Source organism: Balaenoptera physalus, assembly GCF_965194825.1.
Source record: "Balaenoptera physalus genome assembly, chromosome: 3".
Lineage (NCBI taxonomy): Eukaryota > Metazoa > Chordata > Mammalia > Artiodactyla > Balaenopteridae > Balaenoptera > Balaenoptera physalus.
Window position 1 is genome coordinate 145768006 of NC_138890.1, and position 21686 is coordinate 145789691.

At 43.7% G+C, this 21686-nt stretch overlaps 1 protein-coding gene across 1 annotated transcript in view; it reads right to left on the reverse strand.

Moving 5' to 3' along the window:
* The window catches only part of EGFLAM (EGF like, fibronectin type III and laminin G domains), a 163946-nt gene that overhangs the window by 96793 nt on the left and 45467 nt on the right, over nt 1-21686 (reverse strand). The window contains exons 2-6 of the mRNA XM_082453703.1: nt 21223-21332; nt 20312-20395; nt 17216-17242; nt 8930-9047; nt 7569-7704 (exon numbers count right to left, since the gene is read on the reverse strand). Coding sequence (XP_082309829.1) covers nt 7569-7704; nt 8930-9047; nt 17216-17242; nt 20312-20395; nt 21223-21332 — 475 coding nt within the window. The remainder of the gene's footprint in view (nt 1-7568; nt 7705-8929; nt 9048-17215; nt 17243-20311; nt 20396-21222; nt 21333-21686) is intronic.

Genomic DNA, 21686 nt, shown 5'->3' on the forward strand with positions numbered 1-21686 from the left:
AATATTCTTCCATAAGCCACTCTTCTAAGTACTGTACAGACATCTATTTATCTTCACAACCCTCCCGAGGTATCCACTATTATCATCCCTACTTTACAGCCAAGGGAAGTAAGGCTCAGAGAGGTCAAGGATCTCACGCAAGGTGGCAGCTAGTTGTTGTCACTCTCTGGATTCAATCATATGGCTGCCTGTATCCAAATGTTCTCCAGCACCTACTTGACACGTGCTATGTTTTAGGTGCCATATTCCACAGAAGGGAGCAAGTCAAGACGTTGCCCTCATGGCCTGGCAAGGAGGACAGACTTCGAACAAGTAATTAACTACAAGTGTGCTGAGTGTTGCTAGTAAATGTTGCAGGTGTACCTAACCTAGTCTGAGGTGGGGGCAGGGTTCAGGGCAGGCTTCCTGGAGGAAGTGGTACTTAAGCAGGGGAACTGAAGGATGAACAAGAGTTAACTAGGTAAAGAAGTAGAAGATATATCCTGGCAGAGTATAGCAAGCATAAAGACCTTTAGCCGAGAAAGAACATGGCTATAAAGGAAAGCAGGAAAGACCTGTCATAAAAGCCTTAATAAGAACAGTTTGCATTGATTGAGCACTTACTGTATAACAGGTGCTATTCTGTGCATTTTGTGTGCATCAACTCGCTTTATCTCACAACAACTCGATGAGGTAAGTAAATTGTTATCCCCATTCTTCTGTCTGAGAGACAGAGAAGTTAAATAATGCAACTAAAATCTTATGTTTAAAAGTGGTGGAGGCAAGGGTTGGACCAGGAAGCTAGGTCCAGAGCCCTGTGTAGTAAACCACCTATACTTCCTCACCTTTGTCACGAGGACAGAAAATCAGAGCCACCAGATTTTAGAGATCAAGCTATCCAGCCTTATTTCATATGTAAGGAAGCTTAAAACTGGAATCAAGCCATTTGTCCCCAAGATTAGAGGCCAGCTCAGAGCTGTGTCTTCTGATTCCACATTTGGACAAACTTAAACCTGAGAGATGATACCAAGCATTGGACTGTAAGTCTCGTTTCTGAATGAAACATTTCTTTAACTTTCATAGCCTGTGCCCTTGACCATAAGTCATATCATATCATCCCTTAAAACTGTTCAAGGAAAATCCATAATCCGTTCAGCTTCTGCTCTGAATCCCAGACTTGATCTTCATTTCAGTAACAGCCTTTGCAGGTTCACTTCTTAGGAGGAAACTAATTAAATTCATTTGTTACTTGTAGGCTGATGATGGGATGGAAAGACAGATGACTTTTGACAAAAATATCAATTTGTAAAATAATTTTCAAAATTAGTTTGAAATAATAATTTCAGTGCACCACCCAGGTGTGCATGACCTTGAGATTCTCAAGTAAAACCAATATGTAGACATTGCAATCAGCTTAAAAGCAGCTCTGCGTGAAGATGAATTTTGCAAGTCTTATTATGGAAGGCATCTGCAAGGGACCAGGGAATTATTTAGGCAGAAAGGTGTGAAAGGGAAAAGAAAGGAAGCATTGCTCTTTCATATTTATTAGTATTAGTGTCTTGGGCTGAGATTTAGAGATCATTTCTTGACCTAGGTCCCTAAAACACACAGAAATATTTTGAACTTTCACATGCACCCAAAATTAGCCTTGGTGGACTTCTTATTAAAAATAGCCACTGAAAGCTTTAATCTGCCCTTTCCAACAACTGACAATACAAAACTCTGAAGCAGTTTTAACCAATCAGGTTACCCCTACAGAAAAACTACAGTAAGTCCCTTATATACGAACCTTCAAGTTGGGAACTTTCAAAGATGTGAACGTGCGTTCGCTTGTCCAATCATGTAAGTTAGTTCATGTGTCTGGCATATGTTGTCACATGCGTGCATCCTCTACAAGTGGTTGTGCTTTTGTGTACTTAACCGTACAGTACTGTATAGAGACAGTAGTACAGTATCTTTATTTCAAGCCCAGGATGTCCGGAAGCAAGTGTTAAAGCAGCAGTGATATAGCTGGTACTACTGGACTTTTCAAGGTACTGTACTGTAAGGTTAAAAAACGTTTTCTTCATTTCTTGTGTTTGTTTTTTATGTATTCTCTGTGTGAAAAGTATTATAAACCTATTACAGTACAGTACTATATAGCTGATTGTGTTAGTTGGGTACCTAGGATAAATTTGTTGGACTCACGAAGAAATTGGACTTACAAACGTGCTCTCAGAACGGAACTCATTCATATGTAGGGGACTTAACTGTATAGGTAAGTTAAATGAAAACTATTTTCACCTTTAACCAACCTGATAGATAGCATATATGGAACACAGCACCCCAATTGAAACATTACTGGTAAGGACTATTTGTCCAGGCCTTTGGGTTTTCATTGCCACCATAGTATATATTTTTCACTTATGAGAAAAGCACTTACCCTGGGGAAATTCTTAGGCCGAAGGAGGAAAGTTTCTCAGATATTTATAGACAAAATATTTCAAAACATAGGTAGCTATATTTATGCTTGGTTCTTATTTTAATGAACACTAAGATTGCTGCCCACAAAGAAATTTTCAGTATCACTTTAGAAATAAAATATTCTTCCTGGGACTTCCCTGGTGGCGCAGTGGTTAAGTATCTGCCTGCCAATGCAGGGGACACAGGTTCGAGCCCTGGTCCGAGAAGATCCCACATGCCGCGGAGCAACTAAGCCCGTGTGCCACAACTACTGAGCCTGTGCTCTAGAGCCCACAAGCCACAACCACTGAGCCCACGTGCCACAACTACTGAAGCCCACGCGCCTGGAGTCCGTGCTCCGCAACAAGAGAAGCCACCACAATGAGAAGCCCATGCACCAAAGTGTAGCCCCCGCTCGCCGCAACTAGAGAAAGCCCGCGCGCAGCAACGAAGATCCAACAGCAGGCAAAAAATATATACATATATAGTCTTCCTACTTCGAATGCATGGTTTTTCTGTTTTAGAAAAGCAGGAAGAAAAAGTTTTAAAAACATTGCAAAATATGTTACAGCCTGCAGGCTTACTTAGAATTTGCCTCTTCAAAAAATCTTTTCTACACTGATTAAAAATTTAAAATCTACTGTAAATAAGGAAGCTGATGAATCGTCCCCAGGCAGACTTTGGGAGACGTTATGAAGATTACTCTCATCCTGCCTGAGCCAGAGACCAAGTCTCCTTTCTGATACAATCACGGAGAGCACGCTCTCAAGGTGCTCACGCTGTGGACATCCTCCATTTTACAGGAGGTAGAAGCTGGATGAAGAACAAAAATTTGCTTGGTCCGAAGCCCCTGACCTAAGACAGCATCACAAACACATGGAATGTCCACCCAAAATATGAACAAAACTAGCAAATACGCAGTCAGTACCCCATACCCTGGTCTAGTGTAATTTTTCAGGTTAATCTCTTATTAGCCAGTTACATATTTCCTTAAAAGTTTTTTGAGACTATTTCCCAACAATGCCTTTGACATCATTATCCCCACTGAATAAGGGCAACTGATGAATAAGCACGTACTGGAACCTAATCCTCCAGTGACACAACTCAGACAAGAACTTCACATTCAGATGGGTGAAATCTGAGGATAACTTCTGGCGATACACTGATTTCTACAATGTCCTAGCCTTGGCCTGTCAAAGGCCTGCCTCTGGGATAGGAAAAGACACTTTTGGCTCACCCAGAGACCTGTCACGGGTGTTTGTGTACACAGTAGGTATCTGGGCAAAAAGAATTCCATGTTAAACATTAAACAGACCTCTCTGGGAAAAATAGATAACTGTAGGTCCCCCAAAGCTTTTCACACAAACTGCAGTTTCTGATTTAGAGCCCAGGAAAGCTCTCTTTAAACACATATCCTCAGGCTCTCAACTGAAATGGGATAGACTCTGAGATGTTTACAAATGAATGTGGGGATTTATTTTGCAGCCAAACATTAAATGCCACAACAAGCTGCGAGAGCTTTCCTTCTGGAATAACAGCAAACAGCAGCCTAAGATGAAGCTTCCCATTTCCTCAGCCAGCAGAGCTGCGGGCGGGTTGAGTCCAGGATTCCATCTCTGAAGGTGGATCACAGACATGAAGGGGACATGGGGTTTTGTAGAAAGAGCCCTGGGCTGGAAGTCAAGAGAGTTCAGTTCTAATTTTAATTTTGTCCCTAACCAGTCATTTCACCTTGGCAAAGCAACTTAAGCAATTGAGTCCCAATTTCTTTCTTTGTAAAGGGGAAATAGTGGTAGCGGGGGAAGGAAATAAACAGATATTGAATGTCTACTGTGTATAAACACTTTATGCAGACTATGAGCAACAACCCTGCTATGAGGGTCACATTAACTTGATGTTACAGATGAGGAAATGGAAGTCCTGAGATAAAATAACTTGACTGAGGTTACATATTCTGGAAGAGCTAGCAGAAGCAGAATTCCTAGTATAGGGGCTGGAACCAGGAGCTGGCTTTCCTTATTCTACCATGTTCCGTTTGGAACACCGAGATATCCAAGAGTTCTAAATACGAAGACATCTACAATGTCTCCAGGACATTGTAGAGGTATATTTGTTAAGATAAACAGATACAAAAAATATTTAACCGTTTGTTAAAATGGTATCTACTTTTAAAATATTTATACATAAAAATTTGAGGCCTGAGCCCCTCAAATGTTAGAGGTTTGAATGTTAAGATGTATTTTTGTTGGAGAAGAATTAAAATTGTTAAATGTAGGTACATAACACCCATATATACCTTACACGTGTATGGGGTTTTTGCTTTTTTTGCTTGTTTGTTTCCTTTTCCTTAGCTTGGTTTTTGACATGCAGATGTCAAAAGAGCTTTGTAGAAAGCTCTTTCTCATATGTGATTTCACTTGATCCTCCTAATGAAGACACGCTATAAGGCTGGAAGAAGTTATCACCCATATTTTGCATTGTAAGGACACTGTAGTCAATGCCTCTGGGGCCTGTGTCACCTCCCCTTCTCCCAGTTCTGGTTTCAGCTACGGCTGTCATGTGGAGAGTTTCATGTGAGCCCACCGTGCCTCGCAAGGCCAGCATCGAACCTCAAGCACATGTTGTGCTCACATCACTCCTTCTTCCCTGGACCTGCCCCCTTAATCCAAGGGCCAGCAGAGCCTAGACGGGTGGGAAGTTGTACCCCTGGGGGAAACTTTCAATCTACAAAAAGAGGACAGAAGCCAGTGGGTAAATGGCTCTGGCCTTTTTGATAGGCAAATTAGAGAGGAATTCTGTGTGCTCCAGAGAGATCTCCATAGAATCAAGCCCCTATAGAGGCCCCCATTGCCTGCAGAAGTGACTTCTGTAACACACAGTCATATGTCCTCCATCCCTCTCCCAACCTTCTCATTCCTGCTTCCAAATAAAATAAACTACTTGCACCCAAGTCCTTGTAAAACGCTCTCCTTTTGGGGACCCTAAACTATGTGAGGCACTGAGACTACGGAGGCGAAGTGACTTGCACAGGGCCCCCTGCTGGCAGTAGAGGAAGCAGCAAGCGCTCCCTTCCAGTTCTGGCTCTCAATCGTTCTCATTTTTCTACTTTCAGTTGTACACACAGGTTAAGAAACTGCGATTTCCACCTTTTACCAATATGCCAGACTGAAGCTTAAAAAAGAAATACATGTTTTACCACAAAATTAATGATTCACTTTGTTATAAAGCAGAAACTAACACACTACTGTAAAGCAATTATACTCCAATAAAGATGTTAAAAAAAAAATAGTAAATGATAACCATCATCTTTGCTGAGGGTTACACTGGTGACCTGCTGGGCTACTATGAAAAACGTTGCCCAGTTTTCAAAATTTTAAAGTATTACATTTTGCTTTGCTGATGTTAGACAAGTAAATTAGAAATGTTAAGTTTCACTCCAAGTTTTACAGATGAGAAAGCTGAAGTTTTAGGACTTTCCACTGTTGCAGTTTAACTACTATTGGAACCAGGCTTAGAATCTTTTCTACTCCAGGCACATTCTGGGCTTTGCCTACCAAATCTGTTCAACAACAGGATTGTAGATTATCCTCACTGAAGGGCATTGGTCTGGAGCTTGGCTGGGGGCATCTTTTATTTATTTATTTTTCAATTTTCCCAGCATCTGTTCCTCCGTTTTCCATTAATTGCACAACTTCGCTTTGAGGAACCAACCCTCTTGAACTCTCAATCTGTGTACTTCAAGCCTGAATGACCCACCAGTGTTTAGTTCCAGAGCTCAGAATATGACGAGTGTCTGCCCAATCTGTGTACTCTTCTCCTTGGCCGCAGTGATTGGCACAGCTAATGAAGAGGGACCAGAGCCTGGCCAGCTAGAATGAGTACTGAGACTCTACTGGGTCCACTGAGAAAGAGCCACTCTTTTCCAGTGGGGAGCTGAGCTAGTAGACAGCAAGCCTTCAGTGCCTGGTGGCCATCTTGCCACCTTACTGGAAGAACCTGAAACTAAAGCCAATAAAGGGGGCAGCATAGCACAGAGATGGATGGAGACAGACTGCTGATGTGATACGGAGCTAGTCTTCCCCAAATTTAGAGTTGTCACAGGACTTGACACTCACAGGGGCCAATACATTACGGTCTCATCTTCTTTCAAGATTCTGCCACTTGCAATTCAATAAGTCCTGCCTGAAACGAGCTCTGTACTCAAGCATTAAAGAGACTCAGTGCAGTACTTCTCTGAAGAAACAAATATCTGTTTTCTACTACCAAAAAATAGGCTAGGAAGTCAAGAAACAGAAGCAGAGCCAATCAAATCATGGCAGAATCCTTTGCCCCAGCTTTAGAGAGCCTAAGGAATGAGGTGCTGAACAAGACTCTTTATGAATCCATGAAGCAACTGGCCTCAGACAAACCCAATCACCTTTAATGTAGAGAACAACATTGTTTCATCAACTAGGTGCTTCAATTCAAAATTCAACTGCAACTAGAGTTCAGAGGAAGAGCCCTAGATGCGGAATTACTTTTACTCATTGGTTGGGTGGGTGTTTTTTTGGTTTTGTTCTTGCTTAAAATTTCATAGAAGCATTGAGAATCCATGTTTTTACATCTGTAAGTTCTTAGAAGAACTTCTAATCACTCTTCTACCTCTGATAAGCTTCTACCTCTGATAAGCTGAATACGAGAGCTGGAGAGGTAGACAAGAGAAAAAAGCTGAAACCAAACCAAGAAACTTGCCCCATGGCAATACGGATGCAAAGGCAACAATGCATTGCACTAAAGGGTTTTTTTCCTCTCCCTCGAGAAAAGTCACCATCAAATATATACTTCAGACACAAGGTTTCAAAGCCAGGGAGGCAAGTTTTGAGTGTGAAATGCAGGCAGGCTGGCAGTGGTCCCTCGGGAGTTTTCAGAGCCTAGGACAGTCTGACTGTGGCGGGGAAGTGGGGAAGAGGTCAGGTGGGTACAGACAGGTCAACCAGATGACCCACCATCAAAGAGGGCTGGGGACAGGTGCTGGCCCAAGTCAGAGTGTAAATATAGGCCTCCAAGCCTTTGTCGTCTCTTAAATTCACATGCAATGGAGTCTTCTATCGTGTTTGGAATGACTGAGGTCAGTACATTTGGCTTCTGAATGTGACCCACTAACTTACCTGATGAATTCCACAGAATAGTACTGAATAGGGGCGCTTCCTTCACTCTCTCCAGGTTTCCAAGATAGGGCCACCTCGGAATCGGAAACCACAGTGACGTGCAGCTGCTGAGGTGCTACTGGAAGCAGGCAGGAATCTAGGCAGGACAGCGAACAACTAGAGTTGGCTGTGGTCTTTGCTGCTGGAGGGGTTTCATGTATAAAAAAACATGTGTGCTTTCTACAGCCTAAACATCTCTGTTCAGAACTGCCTCAAACTCCAAACCAAATAAACACACACACACAAAATCACAACTGGATTCTCAGCTGGATTCATGGAAGGTTTGTCAATGAGAGCTGGTCTTCCCTTCTCCTCAAGCACCGCAGGCTGGAAATCCAACTAAATTATGTCCAGACTATCGACCCCAGGACACACAATGATGTGTACCCTTTAGAACCTCTGTTAGCATGTCGGAATTGATATTTACCTACAAGGAAAATTAAATGCTTAGCGTTACTGTCACTTACTTTCAATTCTTTTGTGTATCTCTTCCTGCCCCCTATCATCAGAATACATACCAATGGTAGGACATTTGGAAAAAGCCTCATGGGTAAAGATGTAGGATGATCCTATCACCCCAAGGTAACTGCTGTTACTATTTTCATATCTAGGCTTTCACATTTATTTCCCAGCCTTTCTTTATTGCTTCGGCCAGAAATATTTTTTCTGCCTTCTCTTCCTAGCAAAACGCTATGCAGGTTTCAAAAACCGGGCCAAAGATATGGTTCTTTCTGAAACCCTCCCTGAGCCTTGGGGTGGAGAACGTGCGCCTTCTGAGCGCTTCCAGAGCCAGCTGGGCAGACCTCGGATGCACTGGATCTACTTGCCTGCCACGTGCCTCTCCCTCCACAAGGAGCTCCTATGAGCAACGATGTCTTCAAGCCACTTTTGTCCCCCAGTGTCCAGCGCAGTACCACCTCAATGAGCCTTTGTTGGATTCCCCTGGCCTATAAGATCTCTTCTCCCACTCCCCTTCCTCGCCTTCTTAACTCCCACTTACTTAATTCCCACTTAGCAGTCATGTCCTCAGGGAATCCTTATCGCACCCCTATATCGGATCTTACAACAGAAGATCTTACAGCACTATGGGAAGCACTTCTCACTATCTGCGGCCACACATTAATTAGATAATGTCTTGACCCACGCCACTAAGTTCTGAGAGGGCAGGGGCTGTGTGCCTGTTTTTGTTCACCACTGAATTCCCAGAGCCTAGCATAGCACAGTGCCTGGTACATAGTAGGTCCTCACTGATATGCTGAATGAAGGAATGAATGAATAGCACCCATCACTTTCTTACTATTAATGAATTGGACGCATTTTACCTTGGAGCAAAGTGGTAATGTGCCGAGGAGAGCTAAGCCGCCCTTTGCCAGTCTGGCTGTAAGCTGCCACGCTTACTCGGTATTCAGTGCCTGGTTTCAAATCTCCGATCACTTCCTCCTGTCAATGACCAAACAGGAAATGTGTCAATGATCAGAAGTTCTCTTGAGGCAAACCAGACAATCTCATGAGGGTTGCATCTTGAGGCCCCTGTGAAACTTGCTTGGGAGATTGTTTTGCTTTCTCTAGGATTGGCCAAGTTTTTTAATTTGCGAAGAGGAAAACACCATGACATATTTCCCAAGACTAATGAATTATCCTTTATTGGAATCAATACACTGTCGTAGAACTGGGACTCATTCACCCTATCAGATGTTGCTCATAACATCTGAGTTCTTCAGTGAGAGTATTAGGCTGCTGGAATTCAGGTAACAATCTTTTCCAGGGTTAGAATCCCCCAGTTCTTTCTTTCCATCTGCATATCACAGATGCTCAGGGACTAGCCACAACAGCAAATTGAGGGCTTGATTTATATCCACAAAGTAGGGAATCAAACTTTGGTTCTCAAATTTTAAACTGCATCAGAATCACCAGGAGGGCTTCTTAAAACAAATTGCTAAGCCTGGCCCACAAAGTTTCTGATTCAGTAAATCTGGGAAGGGGTCTGAAAATTTGCATTCCTAAAAAGTTCCCAAGTGATGCTGCTGGTGGTTCATCAACGCCCACACTGAGAACCACTAGGACTGATGATGGATGTGTGTGTGAACTTCACCTGCACAAACAGCCTTGACCAAAAAGTCCCAGCTGAAGATGACTTGCTCCATCTTGAGACTACAGTACCAAATAGTAAGTGGGAGCCTGAAGCCACTGGTCCCAGTAAACTGTAGTGGAAATGATACTGACTTTGGAATCAGTCAGTCCTGGCCTTGAATTCTGACTCTGCCACTTATTGCTAGCTATGGCCTTGATATTAAATTCCCTGAGCCTTAGTTTCTTCCTCTGTAAAATGGGGATGATGTATAACTATCTTGCATAGTTGCAATATTTGGGATAATGTATGTAAAGTAGCTGGTACCAAGGATGTCCTCAAGAAACAGGATTGTAATGATTATTGTCTTAGGCATGTGAAACCCTTCTTTTGCTCCACTTACCTAGGTTCCACCTTCTCTGAGGCCAAAATCTTCCCCTTGACAGCTGACCACACAGAACTGATATTACCCTACCAAGTGCTGTGCCACTAAATTAGCACTTATACATATTAAAAATTATTACTACTTCTCCCATGGAATCGCAAGCCACTTGAGAGCAGGTATCCTGTCTTATACTTCTTCACAACATCCTCTGCAAATGATTAAACATTCATTGTTGCTAAGGAGAACTAATCAACTGATCGACAAAAACTTTTAAAAAGATTCAACAAGTAGTTTTTGAATACTTACTACAGTAGTTCTTAACCCTGAAAGCGCGTTAGAATCACTCAAAGATCTAAAAAAAATACCAGTGCTAGATTTCACTCCAGACCACTTATATCAGAACTTCTGGGGGGGCAGAGCCTGGGTGTCAGTTTGTTTAAAGTTCTCCAGGTGATGCTAATATGGGCAGCCAGGTTTGTGAACCACTGGTCTAGGGCTTGGTTCACCTCTCCTGGCCTCTGAACTCCATCTGTCTCCCCTCCTCTCTTTCTCCTGTATCTCCAACCTTTCCCTTATCTACCTGATGCTTCCATAAGTATTTACTAGCTCAAGTCACTCTTATCTTAGACAATCAATTATTCCCCACCGCACATGTGCCCCTGTCTCCTCTCCAGAGATGCAACATTCTTAAAGAAGTTGTCTCTACCTTCTCGCCTCCTATTCACTCCTCAACTTGCTCCCATCTGGCCTCTCCTCACTGCAAACAACTGAGATGTTCCTACCAAAGTCACCACAACGACTCTGCAGTCAACCCAGTGGGAATGTCTCCATCTTTACCTGACTATTTGCAGCTTTCAATACTGTTGCCCACCCTTGCTTCTGAAATCTCTTGGTTTCCTTGGAAACTGTGACTGCTCTTCCATGTCTCCTTCTACTTCTCTTGTTGCTCCTTCCAAGTATTCTCCACCCACTCCCCATTCTCTGCTGGCCCCTTAGGTGTTGGTCTTTCCCAGAAGTTCACCCCTCACCATCTCCTCTCACTCTGTAGCCTTGCTTAGGTGAGCTCATCTACCACTCCCTTAGCTTCTAGCACCTTTGAATGACATCTCCCACCATCTCCAGCTCTAACCTGCCTCTAGATCTCCAGACATGGGTTTGTGACTGCCTCTTGAACTTCTCTACCCAGCAACTACCATGCAACTCAAGTTCAACATAACCAAAGCTCAACTAACCATCCCTCCTCTGACTACCAAAAACAAAACAAAAAATTGCTTCACCCTTTGTGTTCTCTCTCTCATTACCTAAACCAGAAATTCTCAACACTTTCCTCTCTATGTTCACCACCCCTCCTCCCTAACCACCGTTCAATCAGTTACCAATACTCTTTCGTATCACTTGAATCTGTTTATGTCATTTTATCCTCACAGCCATTTAAGTCCAAGTCCTCATAATGATGACAATGGCTCTGACTCTCCCGGCCACCAATACTTCCTGCACATCCAATCTGTACTCCACACTGCTAAGTTATTTTCCTAAACCCAAATCTGATCATGTCACTTCCACTTACAATAGCATCTTTGCGTCCCCCTGTTTATCCTTCCAGCATCATCTCATGCCACCTCCCTTCCTCACATTCTACATTCCAGTCATACTTAAGAACTTGGCAGGGCTCAAATTTATGCCATTCAATTCCTTGCCTCTGGGCCTTTGAACGGGCTGTTCCCTCTGCATGAAATGTCCTTCTCCCTGCTCCTGCCTGGCTCACCCCTGCTCACCCTTCATGACTCAGTTCAGCTAAGACATTACCTCATTTCTCTGACCCCCAGCCCCCAGTCTGGTTAGGCGTCCCTCCTCTATGCTTCCCTGGCGTCCTTGGTGTACCTCAATCGTAGCAACACTCGCCTTATACTGTAATTGTCTGTTTACCGGTCACCTTCTCCCCACCCGCTTGAGGGCAGGAAGCAAGTTCTTACTCCTCTGGCATCCCAAAGCTTAGCATTATCCGACATGTAGCAAATGCTCAGACAGTGCTTTTTGATGAATGAATAAATGAACTACTGAGTGAATGAAAAAAATCAAACCAAGATGTAGGATATAAACAGATTACCTCGTCAAGAACCAGCTTCTCCTACTGACCGCTCCAACTTGATTAACAGCATCTGTAACTCTGCCCCAGACCCCGGGTTAGTAACCCCGGATACAAGGCTGACTGCCTCTTACCCACCTCCCCCCAGCCACCTCCACATGCCTTTCAGACCTGTTCCCTTCTTCCGCTTCCCTTGAATCCTTACTTGGGCCATTTCTACAGCCTCCAAGAGAGTGTCTGTCTCCAATCTTCCCTTCCTTCTCTCTCCCCCTGACTGCATCCTACATATAACTGCACAAGGGGTCCTTGCTGAACACACGGTCCTGCTTTCGCAGCTCCCCATCCCCCATCCTCACCCCTGCTCTAATTCTCTGCATCTGTGCACCCTAGTTCCACCATCTGTCTCCTGGTTTCATTTCAAGTTGGGTAGTTAGGAGGCTGGGGGCCCCAGGTGTATACAAGACTCCTGTCTTCCTCCTCTCCCAACTGCCACTCCCAGGCTTTTCCCAGGGAAGCGGAATCACACTTTCAAATCAACCCAATGCTCTCACAGCCTTTGCTGGAGAATCCCTTCCTCCTGTGAAGTCATTACACTGTATGAAGTACAGGGGTAGTGACGTGGTTTCATAGATTATTGTAGGTATCAGCTATGCGCCAATACCAAATACAGCTACCATTAGTTACCATTTATTGAGTGTTTTCTCTGTTCCAGGAACATATATAGCCTCAGTCTTCCATCAGGTCTATGAGGTAGGTATCACTCTTATTTTCACTTCCAGAGGAGAAAATTGAATCTCTGAAAAGTGAATGATTTGCTCAAGGCTGTATATTTATTAAGCGGCAAAGTGGGGATTTGAATCCTGCTTTGTTTGACTCCAGGGACCAAGTTCTAATTGGATAATACATGAATGAAAAATATTAAATAATATTTAAATCAAAAATTCTTATCATAAACACTGAAGACCAGATAATTATTTTATCTATAAACATGGCAATTTATGTATCCGCAATTTAAAAGTGATCACTGAAAACCAAGGGAAACTACACTTGTAGAAGTTCTTAATGTGGATTAAAAAACAACTAATCCGGGGCTTCCCTGGTGGCGCAATGGTTGAGAATCCGCCTGCCAATGCAGGGGACATGGGTTCGAGCCCTGGTCTGGGAAGATCTCACATGCCGCGGAGCAACTAGGCCCGTGAGCCACAACTACTGAGCCTGCACGTCTGGAGCCTGTGCTCCGCAACAAGAGAGGCCGTGACAATGAGGGGCCCGCGCACCGCGATGAAGAGTGGCCCCTGCTTGCCACAACTAGAGAAAGTCCTTGCACAGAAACGAAGACCAGCACAGCCAAAAATTAATAAATTAATTAATTAAAAAACAAAAACAAAAAAACAACTAATCTTTTTGTTTGAAGATCAGTGCTACCTTTAGCCCAGGTATATTCTGAGAGGTGGAGGGTCACTCTCCCAGAAGCTAACTATTTCCAGTCTTTTCTGGTGTCTTTTCCTGAGCTGACAGGCTAGTAGATTAGCATAAGAGAGCAAGGGTCAAGGGGACTGAGTAGTTGGGGTCATAAAAAGAGGGGTTGGATTCAATGATTTAACTGTCACTTCTTCCTCCAATATCTCTCCTTCCAAATGGAATCCCTCAGAATAATGTGACTTGTGATAACCCTTGAATTTTTTAGTAAAATGCTGCACAATTACACAAGTCTTTCTATTTCTGTCCTTAAATGTCTTATGGCCACTACTTCAGCCTTCATCAAACTAGATAAGATGCTAAATATACCCTTTTCAAAGTAGAAAAAGAAACTGTTTTTTTTTACCTTGTGGAAGTTTGAAAATTAGTCAAAATATTTATCTCTCTTGGACCTATTTCTGCACAAGATGGTGAGAAACAAAGACAGAGAAATTGCTTTCTTGGGGTAGAAGCCAGAGTGAATTCCACAGTCTCCTCTGGTCCCTTCCATACTTTTTTGGGGGGGCAGGGAGCAAAGTTGGGTGAATTGCTGCAAAATAACCCTACTTTGTGTCCCTTTCTGAAATACAGAACCCCTTCCAAAGGTTGCCTCCTTTGTCTTTTAACACCACCAGTGGCTGTCATGTGATCAGAAAATTTATATTTGTAGAAGATAAAAGCAAGTCTAGTTAGTTAGTTCACTGAGCCCAGGAAGAAAGCTCCAACAACTTTACAACCAAGTGAGCTATTCCCCAGGACACTTGCCTCCCTCACAGACTACCAGAAACAACAACCTTTTATCTTATGATTGTATAATCATAATATAATCATAACTTATACTCCATTTTGGAATTTATAAAATCCTTGCGTACCAGTGCCACATTTAATTCTCACAACAGCTCTGAGATGTCAGTCTTATCCTCCTCATTTTATAGATGATGAAACTGGACCCAGAAAGTTTATATAACTGTACTCTGGGCAGGGCAAGAATGGGTCTGGTTTCACTGATAAAATGCACGACTTAACATGCCTCCGATTGCCTGACTCAAGACGGAGTACATCTAATCCTCAGGCTAGCACCTTGTTTTTCAGGTGTCCAACTGCCTTTTCCATGTCTACTGCACCAGATCTATTCCCTCCATTCACAGTCTGTGATAGGAATGACTCTCTGCCCCTAGTATCCATTCTCTCCTTTCTTGTAATAGAACCCCTGTACATTTCAGTTGGACCATGGCCACTCAAAGACTACATTTCCCAGCCTCCCTTGCATCTAGATGTGACCATGTGACTAAATTCTGTCCAATAGGATATGAGCAAAAACGCTGAGGGCAATTTCTGAATTATCCCTTCAATAGTTAGTGATATGTTCCCTTTCCCCTTTTCCTCATCTTTTGGCTAGAATGTGGATGAGGCAGTAAGCTATTTTGGATGATGGGGAGGCAGGCCAGAGGGGTTGGCAAAGCAATGAGATGGAAGAATCCTGGCACAAGGAAGCCACCAGAAGAGCCCTAAGCTGGTTATATCCAGACCATTACATGACGGAACAAGAATGCACATCTTGTTAGGATCACTGTTATTTGGGGTTTGGGGACTGCTAAACTTTCATTCTAATTCATGCTAGACCAAATGTTCAAAAACAACCTGGATAGCTATGTAAGAGGAGCCCCTGAAAAGATGGGACTATTCTTAACTGAATCCCTGTTCGCTTTGCAATGATGAAACCGTGTTGAATGGCTCTGAACTTAAATCTCTGACCTTGAATCAAACCTCACCTTTACCCGCTTCCATGCTGCACTTTTCTCCTACTGCTGGAAACCCAAGTGGTTTGTTTCCAGAAATGAAGCTGTATGTTGTCTTGTTCACTAGTCTGGACAAGTAGCCCCTACCCCGGGAGGGCATCCAGTGAGCATAGCTAAGAGGAGGCATGAAGTGGGACAGCACTGGACTAGGAGCCAGGAGATCCAGACTCTAGAGCCAAAGAGCTGTGTGGTTTTGAGGATGCCACTTAACTTCTCTGGGCCAAAGTTTCAACATGGAAATTCTACAATTCTTCTAAAATAACCTTCACTGGTAGCTAGTAACCTTGGGTTCAACTTCACAGTTGCCTCTATAAGTTAAGTCTGTGCCTCGGCTGCCTTAGTAGAAGTTGGGAATATTTAGCATCATTAGATGGAAGGCACAGGGAAATAGGAAAGGGTTATCTTCCAAACAGCCTTCTTCCAAAGGTCCAGAGGAAGGCTGTGCAGGCCAGAGTGGAGGGATTTCCATTCCCTGAGTGGTCACAGAAAGATGGAGTATTTTCCAGGGTTTTGCAAGAGGGGCAGCATTGGGGCTGGACAAATCTTCCTCGTATGGATCTACCCTGAATATTGCAGGAGAGTCAGTAGCCCTGAAACTTGTTCACTAGAACGCCCACACCTATTTCCATATGCCCACAGGGAACAAAGAAGCCCCCAGTCGGCAACCATTACTAATTGGCCTCTTCATTTTATAGTCAAAGAGAGGTTCAAGGGGGTTCAGTGACCTTGCCCACAGTTACCCTTGCTCTAGTGACGGAGCTGGGACTAGATGCAAGTCTCATGATTCCTGTCTGCTTTATCCCTTAACCCTGGATAAGACCCAAATAGAATCACTATTCTGGGTCAGCCAGACCAGTGAACTCCAAAGCAGGGCGGTGGTGCATCCCCCTGAGAGAGCAAGACAATCTACTGAGATGTTGGAAGAAAACATAAGAACTTTCTACTTCTATTTTATCTCCTCCTTTAAAATGCTGTGGGATTTTATAATGTACACTATATATGTAGAGTAGCAGATGTATAATTTACAAATACATACATATACATATATTGGTATATGTTCAAATATTTTTTAACTGATGGTATGCATGATCAAAAAGTGTTAAAGACCACCAGTTTAAGGACCATTTCTATTTCTAACTCTAAAAACATCACCAAATTGTCCTGATTTGTTTTACTATTTATTTTTCCGGGATGAAACCTGCTGGTTGTTCTTCTAAAAAAAGGTTAAGTGTCAAATGCTAATCAAATCAGAAGCCTTTATATAGGCAGACTATCAAAGAGTACATCAGAATTCCACATAATCCACCAGGTTATTTTGGTCATTTCTTCAGTTGAATCAGACTAACCATTTGTCAACCCAATCCTCTGTTCGGCATTCTTCCAGAAAGTCAATCAACCAGGTTTAGGTGACCCGGTTTTGTCTCATTGAGAAGGTCTAGGACTGTTATAGGCAGTGAGGAAAAAAGAAGGAAAAGGGGGTGGAGGAGCTCCCCTCACAGTGGGGCTCGCTAGTTGAAATATTTTCTCTCCTTTTCAATCTTTTTCACCTTGTCTTGGAACAGAACTTAAATTACTTCAACCTTTAAAAACGTTGCTCTTAACCTTACTCTACCATGTGAGATAAAACAGTTTCTTTCTAAATGATTAAAAATTCACCCAGTATGCTCCACGACTGCTGCTTCCACTAGAACCAAGCAGTCTCCGTGGGCCTTAATCAGCGAGGGAGATGCAGGAAAATCAACATTTTGATGAAAAGAGACCCCCTGAATCCAGGGCTGGGGCAAGGGTTTAACTTTTCGAAAGCATACTTACAAAAATCATCTGATGATCCAATCGTCCCTGGAGAGGAGAAAAAACAAAACAATATGAAAAGGAAAGGAAAGCTTGCAGGAACTAAAATGAACTCCTAGAGTAGCTGCCCTTCCACCACGTACAGCCAAGGGCAGCAAACACACACCTTGGCAATGAGATTTCTCTTGAACACTCACTCAGTTCTTATTCTGCGCCGCATGTGGTGCTGAGGGTTCTATGACCATGACCTTGTTTAATGCCCACAACATCAAAAGCTGCTGTTCTTGGGCAGCTTTTGGTCTTATTGGGAAAACCACATTTACACTGATAAAACAATTAGAGAGCAACATGAGATCAGATGTCATTTATATGCAACTTACTAGACAGATTGAGGTCTGTAGGATGCTACAGGATGATGTGATAGAGTACAGATGTTCCCAAACTTTCTCTGTTCATGGCACCATTAGTATCGCAGTATTATTCTTACAGCACCTCTAATCCAGACAAAATCCCTAACGGTTCCATTTATTCAATAGTTATATGCAAAAGATTTGGTAGTAGTAGTTTACACAGATGTTGCTGTTTCCCGTGCAAAGTTCAAATATTCCACAAGGCCCCCGTGAGTTTGCTGCAGAGCCCTGAAGCACACAGGCTGGGAACCACAGATAACGCTACCCATGATATAGCTCCTATTCCGGTTCCTGTTTTGTCGATGAGGAAACTGAGACCCAGTAAGGTTATCCAGCTGGTTTGTTGTCATACAGGAATCTGAATGCGAGTCATCTAAATCCAGAGCCCCCTCTGCCGTGCCAGACCGCTCCCCTCCCCCTTCCTGACTTGCTGCCTTTATGTCTAGTCATCATTTCTTCTCTCCATTCTCTGTATTCTGCACCTCCCCTGCCCCTCTGCCCGAACACACAAGCCCACGAGCATGTACACACACGTGTGTTCATTCCCTCGGTTCAAACCATTCCTTTCGACTTGAACGCCCCTCTCTCTCCTCTGCCTTTCCAGAAACTGCCCCTGCTTCAATTCTCAGCCCCCTGTTTTACCTCTTGACCACTTGTTCCTACACTAATCTCTCTGTCTTCAAAACCTCAGTCTGTCTAGTAAGTGGCATGTAAACGACATCTGGTTTCATGTTGCTCTGTAATTGTTTTATCAATGTAAACGTGGTTTTCTCAATGAGACCGAAAGCTGCCCAAGAACAGCGACTGTGTGTTATCTCGTGCTGGGTGGAGAGTAGCAACTGTGCAAGTTTGCTGAAATCGGCAAGGTAATCAAATGCTATAATTTGGTAGCATATTCTAACACCTCGGTGTAGTGAATGGAGAGAATATATTTAACATAAAGGCAATGATCATCAGGAATAGCAACTAACATCTATATGGCTTCTTACTTTTTACTAAAGGCTTTTACATGCACAATTTTATCTGCCACTCACAACAGTATAATGATTACACCCCTTGCATGGGAGAAAGTTGAGGTTTAGACAGTTTAAGTAGCTTTGGCCAAAGTTACCCAACCTGTAAGTGGAGGAAGGAGATCTGGAAGCCCAGGGTGCCTGTCTCCCTTCCTGGCCTCTGCTTTCTGTTTGCACTGCAGCGGCCTTCCCAGAAATGCCAGAGTGTCGGGCCCGGGTTCATGTAACGGGACAGGATCTTGATTTCAGAGGCACCGTGCGGACTCCAGGACCCCTGTCACCAGCACCGTGCCCTCTCTGCGCAGGCTGTGCTCCAGTCTGAGCCGTGAGCCACATTCACTACAGGACAGGAGGCTGGGCAGCTGGGAACACCGCTAGGGATGATGTCAGTCCCACGGTGGGGTCCAGGGGCTCGTTGAAAGTTCCAGTGCTGTCAAGGGGAGATGGCACCTCAACCGGCGGTGGCCTAGGTGCGGCCAACCCGATCTCCCCCCCTCAGGATAGACTAAACCACAGAGGCTGGGGCTGAGGGCTCCTGAGGCAAATGTGGGGTACTTAAGCAAAAGTCTGAGAATAAAAGCAGCATGCAAAATACAAACAAGCCGAACACGTGCATCTCTTCTTTTTTGAGTCATGAGAGCTTTGGTAAAAATAGCCAGAGCAGGACCCAGAATTCAGTCTGCCCTAGGTTTACAGTCGACTGTTACTTGCTAACGTATGGTTTGAAGAACGTTACTTCACCTCTCTGAGTCTCAGCATCCTTGTCAGGAAAATGAGGTCACAGTATAGTTGTAAAGATGAAATGGAAGAACAAAGGTAAAGCATGAGGAAGAGCGCCTGGTAGGTAACAGACTCTCAGTAAGTGACAGCTACTCATCACGGATGACAAATAAGTTTCTAGGTGCTGCGCCCAGCAGGCATTTACTAAATAGGAGTTACAATCACCACCTCGTCCTCCACCACCATTATAGCTACGGTATTCTGGGCACTGATGTTAACTCCTTGTAGAGCAATTAGAAAGGCTCTAGCCTGTAGAATAATTTAGTAGAATGGGGAAGGAGGCGGCGAGTGAAAGAAAAGGAAACAGAACATGCCTAAGGCAGAGAAATTCACCCCAAGAGACCTTGACAGGAAACAGAAAAGAAATAGATGAAGAGCCAGCAACTGGTTAGTGGAAGGACAGGATGCCGCCGGCTGGGGAAGAAAAATAAACAACTTGCACCGTTTGAATATACATTTCCAATGACATCGTTTTCTTCTGCATTGTGTCTCCGGGAGTTGAGAAGAAACAAATGTGTCATATTTATTTATAAAGCTTTATTGGGATTTCAAAAAAAATCAGAATTGAATTTTATGGAGAAAAGAAGGGGAAAAAAAACAGCTGTAAGAGAGCTGTTTTCTCAGAGGATAAATGGGGTGGGCTGAGTCCAGCATGGAAGCTGCCTTTCTGGAAGCTTTCCTCCTACGGCTGCCTTTCTGGAGATAACACATGCACGTGATGGGTTTATGGACACGAAAGACGTTCTAAATTCCAAAGAACTATACAAACATTAGTTTTCATTGTTGTTGCTATTATTATTATTATTATACATTCAGCAGCACATATACACACCAAATTAGAAATCCTTCCAAATATCAATGAAATGCCAACCAGGGATGTGCTTTTAGGAGGCTTCCAGGATGGAGTTACTCACCGTGGTCAGGGTATCCAGGCCGAGTGGCACACCGTGGGACCGCTCCTGCAGGGATTTATCTACGCCGACCTCAGAGTAAAAGACCTGGAAAAGATGCAGACATCGGGTGAGAGCGGGGCCAGCATGGAGGGAATGGTGGGTTTGGGGTCTTAAGGGGGGTTTACATCCCGGTGGGCAGCTCAGCTCCAGCGGGCTTGGCGCCCCATAGGAAGGTGAGCCTGGGGTAGCCAGCTCTCTGGATAGTCCCAGAGATTTCAGCCTTTCAAGTATTTATCTGTAATCTCCTAACTTCTTTTTTTTTTGGAATTTTTGAATTTTATTTTATTTATTTTTGTATACAGCAGGTTCTTATTAGTTATCCATCTTATACATATTAGTGTATATATGTCAATACCAATCCTAACTTCTAAAAGCTGACTCATTTTTAAAAACACTGTTCAAAGAAAACATTTTGGTAAACTGAAAAAGGGTCAGTTTGTAAACTCTTGGAGGCAGGAATGCATTCTCTGTTCCCTTCTCCACTTTGCCTGTCCACCCCATCACTTTCATTCAGATTTTACATTATTTTGTCCTATTGACAAAATAGGACAGTGACTCCCTATTATTTCCCATGTTTCTGCTTTACTCTCCAAATTTAACTGTGGGCAATTGGAGATCCGGAAGCATGTCTTCTACTGAGTTTATATTTTCCCATCCCTGAACAGGGCAAGGACTCAGTAGAGCCAACTGACTTTCAGGGCACTTACAAATGACCTTATAGAGAAAATCTCCTCTGGTTTCACGGAGGGAGAATGAAGCCCCACACGGGAAGGCTGGTATCAGGAGGCCGTATACAGGAGGAGCAAAGATGGGAAGGAGGAACAGTTACCCCAACACACCCACTACAGAAATCCCCGTGCCCAGGTACTCACAGTATACCCCATGATGGGGCTCCCAGGATGCCTTGGCATCTTCCACTGGATGCTGAAAGCTGTACAGTTCAGTGCCTCCAGCATGATATCAAGAGGCGGCCCCACCTTGCCTGCCCCAAAACAAAAGAGATGTTGTTAAAGCTCCACACATCCCACTTTGAGTACACTTAACACGAGATATAAGAGTGTGTGCTTACAGATGGAGAGCATACTTAAAGATGATTTCACAGGCCAGAAATGCAGACATCTCTCCAGGAGGCCACACCTGTGGCAGCTGACTTCACCAGACCTCTACTGACCCCTCCCAAACTGGCAATGGGGGGGAATCAGCCCAGCTATCGCCCACAGTCCCTTCTGTAACTCCTAATACCTCAAGGACCAGCAAAGGGAGATTCAGGGCAGCATAGACCAAGGCGCTTGGAATGTATTAAAGCAAGATAGTGAATTTTTTTTGGTTTACTCAG